At 41.9% G+C, this 17059-nt stretch overlaps 1 protein-coding gene across 3 annotated transcripts in view; it reads right to left on the reverse strand.

Annotated features, from left to right (window-relative positions):
* LOC139373263 (glycogen synthase kinase-3 beta) overlaps window positions 1–15118 on the reverse strand; it is a 44477-nt gene extending 29359 nt beyond the window's left edge. Inside the window, exon 1 of one of the 3 annotated variants that reach the window (XM_071113577.1) lies at window positions 14195–15118. In XM_071113577.1, the coding sequence (XP_070969678.1) occupies window positions 14195–14282 (88 nt within the window). In that variant the 5' untranslated portion in view covers window positions 14283–15118. The remainder of the gene's footprint in view (window positions 1–14194) is intronic. The other 2 variants (XM_071113576.1, XM_071113575.1) reach the window with 2 other exon arrangements.
* Between the last annotated feature and the right edge of the window lie 1941 nt (window positions 15119–17059).

Raw genomic sequence — 17059 nt, forward strand, 5'->3', positions numbered from 1 at the left:
TCTGGGTTCCTGCCTTTATAGGGAGTTTTTCCTAGCCACCGTGCATCTACATCTGCATTGTTTGCTGTTTTAGGCTGAGTTTCTATACAGCACTTTGTGACATTGTCTGATGTAAAAAGGGCTTTATAAATACATTTGATTGATTGTTTGACAAAGCTTTATAAATAGCAGTGCCAGAACCTGTCAATCCCTAAAGTACTACTCTTCTACGAACTAAAATGTGGTTGAACGCTCCAAGAAGTGCATCATCATGATGAAGTCTACCACAATGCTGTTTCTGGAAATTGACAAGCCAAAACGACATTATACAGCCTAAAACTGCTAGCAAACTCCACCAGCATGCCCCATCAAAGCAAATCTTATTAGTTACATGCACCGAATACAACAGGTGTATTATAGTGAAATGCTTAATTATGAGCCCCTAACCAACAATGCAGTTTAAAAAATACAGATAAGAATAAGAGATAAAAGTAACAAGTAATTCAAGAGCAGCAGTGAAATAACTATAGCGAGACTATATACAGGGGGGTACCGATACAGAGTCAATGTGCTGGGGTAGTATGTACATGTAGGTAGATTTATTAAAGTGACTATGAATAGATTACACCACTGCTACTCTCTGTTGTCAAGAGGGGGTACTGCAAAAGTCTGGGTAGCCATTTGATTAGATGTTCAGGAGTCTTATGGCTTGGGGATAGAAGCTGTTTAGAAGCCTCTTGGACTTAGACTTGGCGCTCTGGTACCGCTTGCAGTGCGGTAGCAGAGAGAACAGTCTATGACTAGGGTGGCTGGAGTCTGACAATTTTTGGGGCCTTTCTCTGACACCGCCTGGTATAGAGGTCCTGATGTAAGAAAGCTTGATGTACAAGGCCGTTCGCACAACCCTCTTGTAGTGCCTTGCGGTCGGAGGCCGAGCAGTTGTCATACCAGGCAGTCGATATTCAACAGTATTCATGCCACATTCCAATTGGCATGAAAGACACCTGTGGTGAAGTATTCCATAAAGTGAATGATATGCCGAAGGAGTTTGGTCTTGAAACATAATGAATGAAAAAACAGATCTCACAAGAACAGCTGGACCTCTGTCCATGAGTGACTTGACAGAGTCCCCCTGCATAGGAATTAGCAACATGAGAAATGGAGAAGAGCCATTATTACCATTGAGCCTTTCTACGCCACTGTTTGCAAGGAAGACACGCGGGGAAGTAAAATCCATGACTTGCTTGGAAAATATTAGTCCTGGTTATCCATTAGACACCAAAACGGAATAATTAGAAAACACTCTGGAAAAAGGAGAAACTACCTGGACATGTTCAATAAGAAAAAAAAGCCTAATTGCTTTCCTTGGCTAAATGTTTTAAAGCATTCCAGTTGCGAGTCCTAATGAACATGACCTTGGCCTGGCAGCCACTCTCACCAATTTACTAGAGATAATTTAGCATCTCAGATCTTGCAAGGAACGTAGAGTGGGCTTGATGGTTTGTTAAATACAAGGGATTCTTTTTTCCAGACGCTTTAAAATGGCCACTCCATACTTTGAAGATTTAGTTCTAGGCCTATATATTAGTGATTATACCATGTAGGAGTGTTGGTGTAGCACTGACCTCTTAGCACCTTGCAATCTGTTTTACAACCAGAACTTACATATATCTCTGTGTGCACACACACAGAGAGTGCCCTTATGCCCCTCTAACACTGACCTCTGATATTACTGCCGTGGCTACTGCAGAGGCTTGACGAGGGAAGAGACATTGCAGCAGCAGAATTTCACAACGGCTACATCGGGGGATCCAGCACTGAACTCTGTACAGCGTTGCTACCGTCTGGGTCAGAAGTCAAGGGATAGAGGAAATACTAGAGTTTTAACAAAATGTTAAATACACATTATCAATGTGCCAATCCTGTCTGAACACGCTGCATCTCTATGTAGGAAGCCACTGAGCTCGTAATGCGGTAGAATAGATGGGAATTTGGTCTCGCGGGTCAGACCACTCCAGGTCACGCACTTCCTCCCTTTCTGTGCTGAGTAGCAGGAAAGTGGAGCAAAATGTCAGAGCTGCCAAAGCCTGACGGGGAAGGGAGGGACAGAGCAGAGAGTACTGCCAAATTAGGCATCTCCTCCTCCTCTGAACACACACGCACAGAAAACAAGCACCCAACCGGAAGCCTGACACCATGTTACTACTGCAGGGGATGGAATTGTAATGAGGACAATGTTGATTATAATGGTGATCACTGAAGTTAAAGACTGACAATCAGAGATTACAGATTTGACGAGACTGTTCATTATTCTAATGTGTTTGACAGTGTCTACAGTCAGTGACTATTGTTTATCCTCGAAATGTCAAAAGAGAAACCCGACACCAGGGTGTAGGCCTCAACACCTCTTCCTGTGGTAAATCCTCTAACAACACCCCCCGTACTCATCTCTGGGTCTGAAAGGAGAGACAGAGCAAAGCACATTAGAGCAAAAGGCCCTTAATGAAAATCCCTACCCTGACCACTGCATCACGCTTTTGGCAGCTGTGCAATAATCCTCTAGTCACACACTGGAGCGTCTATCCATTGGCTGCTCGCTCTCAGTTTAGCACTGCATGAAGAGATTGGGTCTGATAGGAATCCAATTGGCCAGTCTACCACAGAAATACAATTACTAGAACAGACATTCCTAAGTCCTGTTCTACAATGAGTATTGAGTAAAATTGCACTGGCCTGATGGGTCTTTATCCCTTCTATTTCTGTGGACCTGCCCCTGACTCCTGAACAACACTTTAATTATTTGTTATTCTTCTCTCTTAATTATTTGAGGTATTTTCTTAAAATGGAAGAATTGCATTATGGTCCCGAAAAGCACAGAAACATAGTGTCCCCTGCATGTATCCTAGAGGTCGACCGATTATGATTTTTCAACGCCGATACCAATTATTGGAGGACCAAAAAAAAAAGCAGATACCGATTAATCGGCTGATTACTTTTTAAAAATTTATTTATTTGTAATAATGACAATTACAACAATACTGAATGAACACTTTTATTTTAACTTAATATAATACAATCAATCAAATCAATTTAGCCTCAAATAAATAATGAAACATGTTCAATTTGGTTTAAATAATGCAAAAACAAAGTGTTGAAGAAGAAAGTAAAAGTGCAATAAGTACCATGTAAAAAAGCTAACGTGTAAGTTCCTTGCTCAGAACATGAGAACATATGAAAGCTGGTGGTTCCTTTTAACATGATTCTTCAATATTCCCAGGTAAGAAGTTTTAGGTTGAGGTTATTACAGCAATTATAGGACTATTTCGCTCTATACCATTTGTATTTCATATACCTTTGACTATTGGATGTTCTTATAAGAACTTTAGTATTGCCAGTGTAACAGTATAGCTTCTGTCCCTCTCCTCGCCCTACCTGGGCTCGAACCAGGAACACATTGACAACAGCCACCCTCGAAGCATCGTTACCCATCACTCCACAAAAGCCGCGGCCCTTGCAGAGCAAGGGGAACAACTACTCCAAGTCTCAGAGCGAGTGACGTTTGAAACGCTATTAGCGCGCACCCCGCTAACTAGCTAGCCATTTCACATCGATTGCACCAGCCTAATCTCGGGAGTTGATAGGCTTGAAGTCATAAACAGCGCAATGCTCAAAGCATTGCGAAGAGCTGCTGGCAAACGCACAAATGTGCTGTTTGAATGAATGCTTACGAGCCTGCTGGTGCCTACCACCGCTCAGTCAGACTGCTCTATCAAATCATAGACTTAATTATAACATAACACACAGAAATACGAGACTTAGGGCATTAATATGGTCGAATCCGGAAACTATTATTTCGAAAACAAAACATTTATTCTTTCAGTGAAATATGGAACCGTTCCATATTTTATCTAACGGATGGCATCCCTAAGTCTAAATATTGCTGTTACATTGAACAACCTTCAATGTTATGTCATAATTACGTAAAATTCTGGCAAATTAGTTCGCAATGAGCCAGGCGACCCAAACTGTTGCATATACCCAGACTCTGCGTGCAATGAACGCAAGAGAAGTGACACAATTTCACATGGTTAATATTGCCTGCTAACCTGGATTTATTTTAGCTAAATATGCAGGTTTAAAAATATATACTTCTGTGTATTGATTTTAAGAAAGGTATTGATGTTTATGGTTAGGTACACGTTGGAGCAACGACAGTCCTTTTTCGCGAATGCGCACCGCATCGATTATATGCAACGCAGGACATGCAAGATAAACTAGTAATATCATCAACTATGTGTAGTTATAACTAGTGATTATGATTGATTGATTGTTTTTTATAAGATAAGTTTAATGCTAGCTAGCAACTTATCTTGGCTTCTACTGCATTCGCGTAACAGGCAGGCTCCTCGTGGAGTGCAATGAGAGGCAGGTGGTTAGAGCGTTGGACTAGTTAACCGTAAGGTTGCAAGATTGAATCCCTGAGCTGACAAGGTAAAAATCTGTCGTTCTGCCCCTGAACCAGGCAGTTAACCCACCGTTCCTAGGCAGTCATTGAAAATAAGAACGTGTTCTTAACTGACTTGCCTAGACAAAAGGTATAAAAAAATTTGGCAAAATCTTCGTCAAAAAAAATACAGATTTCCGATTGTTATGAAAACTTGAAATTGGCCCTAATTAAATCGTCCATTCCGATTAATCGGTTGACCTCTAATCCAGGACCTATATAATAGGCGGTGTCAGAGGAAAGCCCATAAAATTGTCAGAGACTCCAGTCACCCAAGTTATAGACTGTTTTCTCTGCTACCGCACAGCAAGCCAAGTCTAGGACCAAAAGGCTCCTCAACAGCTTCTACCCACAAGTCATACCATGAGACTGCTGAACAATTCATAAAATCGCCACCGGACAATTTACATTGACCCCTCCCCGCATCCCTTTTGTACACTCGCTGTGTTTGTTTGTTACCTATGCATAGTCACTTCGCCCCCACCTACATGTACAGACTACCTCAACTAGCCTGTACCCCTGCACACTGACTTGGTGCCGGTGCCCCCTGTATATAGCCACGTTATTGTTATTCCTGTGTTCCTTTTATTATAACTTTTTATTTTAGTCTACTTGGTAAATATTTTCTTCTTCTTGAACTGCACTGTTGGTTAAGGGCTTGTAAGTAACCATTTCACGGTCAAGTCTACACTTGTATTCGGCGCATGTGACTAATAACATTTGATTTGATCACATGACCAGATCCATTAGTTCAATGGTCTACTGCAGAGCTCTCCAACCCTGTTCTTGGGGAGCTGCCTTCCTGTAGGTTCGCTCTCCAACCCCGGTTGTAACTAACCTGAAGCAGTTAATCAACCAGCTAATTATTAGAATCAGGTGCACTAGATTAGGGTTGGAGCGAAAACCTACAGGAGGGTAGCTCTCCAAGAATAGGGTTGGAGAGCCCTGGTCTACTGACAGCCCAACCCTCCCACCATTCCTATAAGGGACTCACTGACTGGCCCCTAACACTGGCGGCTTCCCATTTCCTAAATCAGGGCTCGGATGTGGGTTATGGAGGGTCAGCCCCACAGAAAACATGGAAACAATTGACCAGATAGAGCTCTAACCATTTCTGAACAAAGGGTTTAGTATTATTGCTCTGTCAACAGGTTTACACCCCTTGTTGTGGGACACCCTTAAGGCTTAGATTGGAAAGGTTTAGACTGCCTTAAGTCCAGAGAGAAAAATGACCTCTTGCTGAACAGACAGAGATACTGCCTGACTGACAGTCAGACAGTTACAAGACTGTCTCAGTGTCACAGGATTTTTTTGCCATATTATGTTGATACCTTCAGATTAATGTTATCCCCCATTAATCATCATTGGGGTTAATACTATGAAAATATTATGTTTGAAATTGTTATGTTACTGATACACTTTCCATAGCATGAATAGCATTGTGCTATGAGCTACACATGAAAGCCAGGCATCTTACAACTTTTAATTAGACATTTCTCAGAGTTGTGTAATGGAAAGGTAATGCGAAACCTCTTGGATTGCAGAACTCATGTAATGTGTTCCCGGTAGTACCGAGTTCTGAGCACAGATACCTACATTTTCCTCGCACATTCCAAAGCCTGACTAGTGGTGAGCCATTTCCCCTCCCCACAGGGACCAGAGGCTCGGCCCACGTCAACAGCTACATCAAAGCCTTTCATTTCCTTCTGTACACTGACTCACACTATCATCATAACATCACACTGGCTACCATTACCAACACTGAGTCGATACACTACCCAGATGCACATTATCAAATGTACGCAGGGAGGGATGCAAGCTGAGAACCATTCACACAGACTTGCAGGCAACGCAAACAAGTGGACACAGACAACACATGATGCTCTTAGGTTGGAAATGATAGAGATCTGGTTTCAGAGACACCGCTGCCATTTGGTCACTCAGTTCTTGAAAACAAGCTTCGCAATCAAAACGGTCCTCCTCACACAAATACAGGGTTGGGGAGTAAATGATTACATGTAATCTGACTATGAAACAACTAACCAGCTTCATGACCAGCTAAAATATTGTAATTAGATTACAGACACTTGAAAAACTCGATTACTTCTTGGATTACATTCAGAAAGTATGTTTGTGAAAAAATATATTATCGCACCTTTGTTTTCTCAATGACATTAAATTCAGCGTTGAAACAAGGCCCAAGTCAGAGACCACTATGATGATGCCAAATACATTTGATAGATACTTTGTCTTCTTCTAATGCCTAATGGAAAGTAATCCAAAAGTAACTGAAAGTGATCAGATTACATTACAGAGTTTGGGTAATCCCAAAAATTACATTACTGATTAACATTTTGGACATGTAACTAGTAACTAACAGATTACATTTAGAAAGTAACCTACCCAACCCTGCATACACAGAGTACTGTCATTGACTGCAGTATAGATTTCATTTTAAAAATCTTTATAAGGGCAGGGGATAAAAGCTAAATACTTTTTTTGTTCATGGCCAGCTGCTTTGGAAACTCCTCAGAGGGGGCAGGAAGCAGAGCGAGTAACTAAGCAAGCGAGCGAGCCACAAGCTGTTCTAGGTTTGCAGTTGCATCATGATGCTGCTAATACCAGTTCTTCAGATCTGGGGCCATGTTCCCAGCCGCCACATTCAGCAGACAGACTGAGACCAATGCGTTCACACAGACAAATGCGATTACGATTGGAGCGCAGGCCTGCAGGGCCTGAGCACTATATGGTTAGCCGTTATATTACAAGGGTCTACCTTCTGCACGCACTGTAGCAGGGCAGTACACTGGGGAGAAAGTGAAGCTCATCGCACACAACAGCTTATCCACTAGGAATAATGTCTCACTTCAACGTGGCGAGGGGATGAATGCAATGAGGGTTTGATTTGCTTGAGCAATCCTGTAAAGGAAAGGCGTGTGTTTTTGTGTCTTAGCCCAATACTGCCAAAAGCTGGTGTGTGTGTGTGAAGAGAACTGAAACAAGTTAGTGATACTACTGTAGGCGTGGGTGTGTGAGTATTCAACATTGCCTTACAGCATGTTTGATTAGGGCCTTTGGATCAAAAGCTGTTCCTCGGAGAACAAAGTGAGCAGAGTGACGAGGAGCCCGATAACGGCTCAGCACTTTGCTATGTGATGAGTCAGAGCAGAGCCTGTGACAACACAGGCACATTTCCCACCCACCCAAAATCTCTCTGACACACACAGGCTGTGAACAACCTTTTTCATACAGAGCCACCTTTACTTTTTTTTTTAAAGAAAGTATTGCTATTATCATCCAATTCCCTAAACTTTTTTCAGTTTAGCTGTGAGAGATGGGTGGAACCAGCCTTTTCTTGCCGTCATTCAGAATGTTGATGGACAATACTCATAAGCTATCAACTGACAGAAATTCATAATTTCTATAAATTTCAGCTTTTTTTATGAGAATGTGTCTTAACACATTGGCATTCCTTCTCCAACACAAACCACAACCAGGTGAGGACGTATCCTAACGCTGCTTGGTTTGTAGGTTGCCATAGTGCCTCTGCCACGGTGAGTCAGCACGTGATTCCCTCTGATAAGGTGCGGTTTAGCACAACGGGGAGGGAAAGAGCACCCGTGCCACTAAGTATAGTGTTGTAAGCGGAGGATGCTTCTCTGTTGCTACATACACACACTCAGCCCAAAATACTGCCCTGTAGGTGAGGCCAATCCCGCAAAATAAACACAGACATAACCCACACACTGAGACCAAGGGCTTAACACCTGGGGGATGTAACAAAATCCCAAACCCTTTTCATTGACGTGTAATGTACATATTCAGCTATACTTTGCTTATGGCTACATTAGCTGATGTCAAGACTACCATGTGCACGAGTCAAATATATGTATGCCGGTGGCACAACCGCCAATAAGGACATTGATTTATTTGAGGTTCCTTACCAGCGGAGTTAATCCCAAAGGCCAGGGGGAGAAGCCCTGACGCCGGAGCAGCAGTAGCTCAGCAACAGGAAGGAAACAGGACACCAGAGGAGACACACAACTCACTGAACTGGTCACAAGACCCTTGGCATGTTTGTGACAGTCGGGTCGTAGTAAGCCTGCTGAGAATAAACAGCAAATGTAATCCTATTTTTCATTCAGAGTGAGTCGGTGCGGGGGGGAAAAAAGGCCAATTCAACGAGCCAGGCAGCTAGCGACAATCTTGAAGGATCTGCTGAGGTCTCATATCTGGCTCCAATTTTCTCCCCTAAGCGTTACTAAGAGTGGATCAAGGGCAGCTGAAATTGAATTATGTAACGGCACCTCTCTTCTTTATGAGCATCTCACAGGTTACAGCATAACGCAAGGTCACATGGAAGAATAAGACAAATTAGGCGCTTTTGATGATAACATATGGAGGTAAATAATATATGATGACTTGAACCAACCATAAAAAGGCTATTTTTGAAAATGTGGTGGACTTTGGTCTTCTCATATGATCCAATTAGATGAGGACTTTAAACTTACTTTTCCCTTCAGTAGACTCCCAAATCAATTAGGGTTCTTTATCAGCTGTTTTAACTGCATCTTCAAGACTGCGTTTACACAGGCAGTCCAATTCATATTAAAAAACCTTTAACCCTAAATTAGTCCTTTGACCAATCACATCAGGTTTTTTCACATTAGATATTTTTCAAAGCTGACCTTCAGAAATGTGCTGCCTGTGTAAACGCAGCCCAAGGCATGTCAACTGACCTTCATTACCATGTTTAATGTTCAGTAGGACTCACCATAGCAAACAAATGAAGATTTGTATTTCTAATTGGGCATACCTAGTAAGTTGCACAACTGAATGCATTCAACATAAATGTGTCTTCCGCATTTAATCCAAATTAATCTACGTTCACGTCATTGGCGCCCGATAGCAGTTGTTGTTGGGGGTTAACTGCCTTGCTCAAGAGCAGAGCGGCAGATATTTTCACCTTGCCGGCTCTGGGATTCCAAATCAGCGATTTTACAGATACTGACCCAACGCTCTTAACCGCAAGGCTACCTGCTGCAAAGATTAGGGTTTACTCTGTTTTCAACTGTTTGGTGCCTACTGAACGTTTCCCTTGGAGAACATATGGAGAACATATCTAATTATGATCAATGCCGCCACCTCACCCACCCGCATATCACCCAGTCATCCGTCCATGTTCACATACTCAGCCTTCACATCCTCCTTCTCCTCCTCTCCCCAGCTGGACATTACATCTGATGCTTTCTTCTCCAGATCCCTATTTCCATTTCCTCCTGGCTAGTACACAATAGACTATGTAATACACCACTAGGGGGCAAAGCCTTCTCCGAATATACAGTGCCTTGCGAAAGTATTCGGCCCCCTTGAACTTTGCGACCTTTTGCCACATTTCAGGCTTCAAACATAAAGATAAAAAACTGTATTTTTTTGTGAAGAATCAACAACAAGTGGGACACAATCATGAAGTGGAACAACATTTATTGGATATTTCAAACTTTTTTAACAAATCAAAAACTGAAAAATTGGGCGTGCAAAATTATTCAGCCCCTTTACTTTCAGTGCAGCAAACTCTCTCCAGAAGTTCAGTGAGGATCTCTGAATGATCCAATGTTGACCTAAATGACTAATGATAATAAATACAATCCACCTGTGTGTAATCAAGTCTCCGTATAAATGCACCTGCGCTGTGATAGTCTCAGAGGTCCGTTAAAAGCGCAGAGAGCATCATGAAGAACAAGGAACACACCAGGCAGGTCCGAGATACTGTTGTGAAGAAGTTTAAAGCCGGATTTGGATACAAAAAGATTTCCCAAGCTTTAAACATCTCTAGGAGCACTGTGCAAGCGATAATATTGAAATGGAAGGAGTATCAGACCACTGCAAATCTACCAAGACCTGGCCGTCCCTCTAAACTTTCAGCTCATACAAGGAGAAGACTGATCAGAGATGCAGCCAAGAGGCCCATGATCACTCTGGATGAACTGCAGAGATCTACAGCTGAGGTGGGAGACTGTCCATAGGACAACAATCAGTCGTATATTGCACAAATCTGGCCTTTATGGAAGAGTGGCAAGAAGAAAGCCATTTCTTAAAGATATCCATAAAAAGTGTCGTTTAAAGTTTGCCACAAGCCACCTGGGAGACACACCAAACATGTGGAAGAAGGTGCTCTGGTCAGATGAAACCAAAATTGAACTTTTTGGCAACAATGCAAAACGTTATGTTTGGCGTAAAAGCAACACAGCTCATCACACTGAACACACCATCCCCACTGTCAAACATGGTGGTGGCAGCATCATGGTTTGGGCCTGCTTTTCTTCAGCAGGGACAGGGAAGATGGTTAAAATTGATGGGAAGATGGATGGAGCCAAATACAGGACCATTCTGGAAGAAAACCTGATGGAGTATGCAAAAGACCTGAGACTGGGACGGAGATTTGTCTTCCAACAAGACAATGATCCAAAACATAAAGCAAAATCTACAATGGAATGGTTCAAAAATAAACATATCCAGGTGTTAGAATGGCCAAGTCAAAGTCCAGACCTGAATCCAATCGAGAATCTGTGGAAAGAACTGAAAACTGCTGTTCACAAATGCTCTCCATCCAACCTCACTGAGCTCGAGCTGTTTTGCAAGGAGGAATGGGAAAAAATGTCAGTCTCTCGATGTGCAAAACTGATAGAGACATACCCCAAGCGACTTACAGCTGTAATCGCAGCAAAAGGTGGCGCTACAAAGTATTAACTTAAGGGGGCTGAATAATTTTGCACGCCCAATTTTTCAGTTTTTGATTTGTTAAAAAAGTTTGAAATATCCAATAAATGTCGTTCCACTTCATGATTGTGTCCCACTTGTTGTTGATTCTTCACAAAAAAATACAGTTTTATATCTTTATGTTTGAAGCCTGAAATGTGGCAAAAGATCGCAAAGTTCAAGGGGGCCGAATACTTTCGCAAAGCACTGTAAATGAGGGCTAAAAAGGTAATCTTATGGTGATCTATTTCCCAACATCTTTGTCCAGGTTCTTTAATTTGTACATCAGCAAACAAACACCAAGGCATAGCTCGACATTAACGCTTGTCCTCGACAAGTAAAAATATAGATTTTAGTAAAAAATATATATAAATCACAATATCAAACAATTACTTCGATCAGAATAATATTCAAATACATTTTTCATATTCAAAATGTCTACATTTCAAAGTGTAGGTGATATGCATATTGGCTAGTCTAATGTCCAAAACGGTGCTGATATGAGGAAGGCGGCAGAAAATGTAGGCAAACTTTAATGAGACTTTTAATGAAATAAATACAAGTTAATCGCCAGTCATGTTTGACAAATATAATGAAGGATAATTAACATTAATGTCTAAAGGCTTGATTAATATGCTATTGAAACCAGCATTTCTCATGTTCCATTGGTTTTCAAATCAACTTTATTTTATTGTCCAGCAGCCAAAGCATTAATTCTAGTCATAATAGAAACCCATGCTAGTTGACGCATCTTTAAAACTCCCCTATTTCTTAATTTCTAAAGGATATTTTCATCTCCGTCACATTAAACAGATTGTCTCAAAAGCGTACCACACGCACAATGTTTTCCCCCTTATTGCATTTTGGAACATTCATGCATAGCCTACAGCCATGTGCGTATTGTTGAGCATATAATATGAAGTAATAAATATTTATCAGCATTTTAAGCTAAACGGTCTGACCTGCTGCATCAGCCTCATTGCTGTTTATAAAAAATATATGTGCAGTGGTCCCATAACTGTCCCAGAGTCTGTTTTGGACTGTAGGCATGATTTTTTATCGTCCCAGGGATGGCGGGACACTCTTAATTTCGAGCCCTGGAGGGAATTATTTCATAAAAACATAAGTACTTGGTTGTCATTGTAATGTTGCAATATTTTATAGGCTACCAAGGGGGGGGCAACCATCCTCCAGGAGAGCCTTAAAAAAGCCTAAATAATAATAATAATAATAAACGTAAAAAATGTAAAAAGCATGTTGCCTACATTTTTGTCTGATTCTCTATGGTAAAAAATATGTATTGTATTTTGTAAAGAGGACAAGTGACTTGATATTTTGGACAAGTAAAAAAAATTCTGTCCAAGGACAAGTGACTAAAAAGTTAATGTCAAGCCCTGTAAGTCTACACTGATGTGAGAGAAAAGAGCATAGCCCACTGTCATCTTATGTGCACACATAAACAGGATGACTCTCCAAAGATGGGAACTTGGTTTTGGCCCATTTATAAAGTAATTAAGTCGATGTGTTGAAACGAGACAGTTATTTGCTCTCCAAGGGTTGACCAGGCTTTTCAGTAGACAGACATTTTAAAAAGCACTAGCAGGTCAGGACTGACTGGAGTCATATGACCAACCATGGATACCTTTAGAGACGCAGGCAGACACCCGATTCTGCGGACCAATCAGAAAGTCCCGGTGCTGCCCCCATTTTCTGGGGTCTGCTGATGCTGCACGGCAGAGCAGGGGCCAGCAGCTCTCCATGCGCTGAGCAACTTGTCAATTATTGAGCTGAACAAAGTGCTGATGAGCTGTGTGACCTGGCTGGCTGTGTGTGAAGCTCCAAAAGTAGTAGTAGTCAGAACTAGCCTCATTTACCAGATGTTGAAGCTTTACTAGAAGTAGACCTATGCAGCAAAAGCATCCAGTATGGAGAATTTAGATGAAGATCAATGAATTTGGTGAAAGGCTGATGCTTCTATGTGCCAGTTATTATTTTGATGAACCAAGCAATCTTATATTGGCATTAGATGCGAGTATAATGAAATGGAGCTACAATGGAATCCTACAGAAAAGTTAAGTGGCGTTTTAGGTTTTTATCCCACTTTCACAAACCCTTTGGCAAAGACCAATGATACTGTGGGTGACACCTGACCCAACAGTCTAGCAAAACCGACCTGCAGTACATACTGTAGGCTCTCCAATCTACTGGTCTGGATTAATTCTGCAGCCGCGGGGCTTCATCTGACCTAACCCTGCTCGATACCCGAGAGAGCTCAATCAACACTACCCATGGTGTGTCTGCCTCAGAGCTGCAGGGTGGGGAATGAGTGGATTGGACATGCCAGTGTTCCCCTAGGCATGCCCTATCAGCTCTTTCACCAATCCATTGTTTCGATACTCCCAAAAATCAAAGGGTAAATCTCTAAAGTAGAGGTAAGGCTCAAATGCAGTGATCACTCCTCCTGCCAGAGGCATTTTGACTAGTTTACACATTGAGCACTACAAGCAAACATACTTTTGCATCTAGGCTATTTTATGGTGGTTAATAATATGATCAGTGGTCATTTGGAAAGCTCCAATGGTATCTTACCATCCATTTACATGTTTTATGATCACGTTTCTCAATAATCCCAGACATAATGCTAATAACGTCATGCAAAATACCAGACGGTGGCTCTAAGTGCACTGGTTGGGTCTAGGTGACAACGGTTAACTAAGCATATGACTTGGACAGTGAATGGGAAGGTAATGTTACTGTCTGAAAATGTGTGGACCCATATGGCATTTCAGTATTAAATGTGAATTAGGCTAGGCCTAGTCCACTTCAATATATCAATAATTTACCCTTTTCTCATAATAGCAGCAGCATAATATTATGACAAAAAAAAGCACAGAGAACATTTCAGATTTTTTGTTGTCGTAAACTAGCGTTTAACTCTATGGTCATACTTACTGCTGACTTTCATACTGCCAAATGCTGAGGGCTGCGGCACTGTCTTGCAGCTCTCCGCAAAGGAGGTGGTTCTGGGCCGACCCGACATATTCCAATCCAAGATATCCCCGCTTCGTCTTCAGTCGAATCGTACTTTTCCCAGTACTATTAGTCTTTTGACTTTCCAGTTCTATTAGTCTTTGACTTAAAAGATAATTGGTATCTAATTCCACGATAGAGGTCTGCTTCTTCTTATATCGTTCTAGCACGAACTAGCCAGCCAGCTAGCTAGCTAGCAAACTAATTTCGAACCGGTCAGCTGTGTCAGGTCTCGAGCTGTCGTCCAGCCACATTCAGCAAGAATCTGTCATTCCTTTTATTTTGTATGTTCTTTTCACTTACCTAGGCTAACGTTATAAAGGCATTCTATGAAATAACGTCCTGAGATAGGTGTCTCATAAATTGGGCCTCTCAAAGTTGCCAGTACATTTTTTTAAAACACAACGGTAAACAGGAATAGGCTACATACAGTGGCATGAACGTCAAGTCTGCTTACATTGAATGATTCCCCAAAGAAACCAATATCAGGTCCAATAACAAATCTTCATATTCTTATATGGAGACTAAAGGATCCGACAGCACCAGCCATGGCGGCTCCCAGTCTCAGACCGACCAACATTCAAATCGGACACAAATGAACAAAATTCACGATTTTAGGCCGAAAGAAACGCACGGACGTTTCAGTGACAACTTCGCCCCCATAAACACGGAAGCAATTGTGGATAGTCCTTGCTGGCTGACGGCGACGTGAAAGACTATCGCAAATGTTTTGTTGAAAATAGTTATGATACAGCTCCACTAAATCTGAAATTCTCTTTTGATTCCTTCTTTCTCTGTCTGCTACTTCTCTTTGTCAGACTACGAGCAGAACAACGCAAATTACTTAAACTATTGAGTGGGTGAATCTCTTTTCACGATTTCCACTAGATAGCACAGCCACAAAGTCAATGTGCCCCTATTGTAAAGATTCATTAAAAGAAAACATACATTTTTGGTCTTAATTACAGGTCATGGTTAGGTATACGGTAAGGATAAAAAAACATTTTAAGAAAATATATTTTAGAAATGGGCGGGGTTTATGACTTTGTGACTGTGGTAACTAGGGACGACAGTCTACGCAAATCTTAAACTACGGGAATATCGAATTGTGCACGCTCAATCAGACGCGAGGAGGTCACGTCGACCAATCCAAAGCGAATCCATACGAAATTTTGTGTAGAGAACGAACGCCCAATGAGCGCGTTGATGAGCGCGTCTACTACCGCTACTGTCAAGAAAAAATGTATTTAAAGGTATTTCGACATACCACCTAATGGTGCAGTAGAGTGTATTCATGGGTGCCAAGGAAAGCCAGACTTAGCCAAATATTTGACAAATAAAACAAATGTAAAAAACATTCCCTTTCGTCTCTTGCTTTCTTTTAATAATTTTCCGTCAATTGGCAAGTGTCTGATTCTCACCAGAGAAAGCATCCAAGCGAGCGAAACAGCTCCCTTCTGTTTCAGTATGTGTTCCTTCGGAAAGTATTCAGACCCCTTGACTTTTTCCAAAATTGGTTACATTACATCCTTATTCTACAATTGATTCAATCGTTTTTTCCATCATCAATCTACACAATACCCCACAATGACAAAGCAAAAACATTTTTTAGAAATGTTTGCTAATTTATTAAAAATAAAAAAGTTAAATATCACATTTACATAAGTATTCAGACCCTTTACTCAGTACTTTGTTGAAGCTCCGTTGGCAGCGATTACAGCATAGTGTCTTCTTGGGTATGACGCTACATGCTTCTCTGCAGATTCTCTCAAGCTCTGTCAGGTTGGATGGGGAGATGTTCGATCTGGTTACAGTCCGGGCTCTGGCTGGGCCACTCAAGGACATTCAGAGACTTGTCCTGAAGCCACTCCTGCGTTGTCTTGGCTTTGGGCTAAGGGTCAGTGTCCTGTTGGAAGGTGAACCTTCGCCCCAGTTTGAGGTCCTGGGCGCTCTGGAGAAGGTTTTCAATCAAGGATCTCTCTGTACTTTGCTCCGTTCATCTTTGACTGGATCCTGACTAGTCTCCCAGTCCCTGCCGCGGAACAACATCCCACACCATGATGCTGCCACCACCATGCTTCACCGTAGGGATGGTGCCAGGTTTCCTCCAGACGTGACGCTTGGCATTCAGGCCAAAGAGTTCAAACTTGGTTTCATCAGACCAGAGAATCTTGTTTCTCATGGTCTGAGAGTCTTTCGGGGCCTTTTGACTAACTCCAAGAGGGCTGTCGTGCCATTTACTGAGGAGTACCTTCAATCTAGCCACTCAATCATAAAGGCCTGATTGGTGCAGTGCTGCAGAAATGGTTGTCCTTCTAGAAGGTTCTCCCATATCCACAGAGGAACCCTAGAGCTCTGTCAGTGACCATTGGGTTCTTGGTCACCTCCCTGACCAAGGCCCTTTTCTCACTATTGCTTAGTTTGGCCGGGTGGCCAGATCTAGGAAGAGTCTTGATGGTTCCAAACTTCTTCCATTTAAGTATGATGGAGTCCACTGTGTTCTTGGGGACCTTCAATGCTGTAGAAGTTTTTTAGTACCCTTCCCCCGATCATGGCTTGGTTTTTGCTCTGACATGCACTGTCAACTGCGGCACCTTATATAGACAGGTGTGTGCCTTTCAAAATCATGTCCAATCAATTAAATTTACCACAGGTAGACTCCAATCAAGTTGTAGAAACATCTCTAGGATGATCAATGGGTACAGAATGTTCCTGAGCTCAATTTCAAGTCTCAAAGCAAAGGGTCTGAATACTTAATAAGGTATGTCTGGGTTTAATTTTATACAT

This window comes from Oncorhynchus clarkii, chromosome 18 (assembly GCF_045791955.1).
Source record: "Oncorhynchus clarkii lewisi isolate Uvic-CL-2024 chromosome 18, UVic_Ocla_1.0, whole genome shotgun sequence".
NCBI classification, from domain to species: Eukaryota; Metazoa; Chordata; class Actinopteri; order Salmoniformes; family Salmonidae; genus Oncorhynchus; species Oncorhynchus clarkii.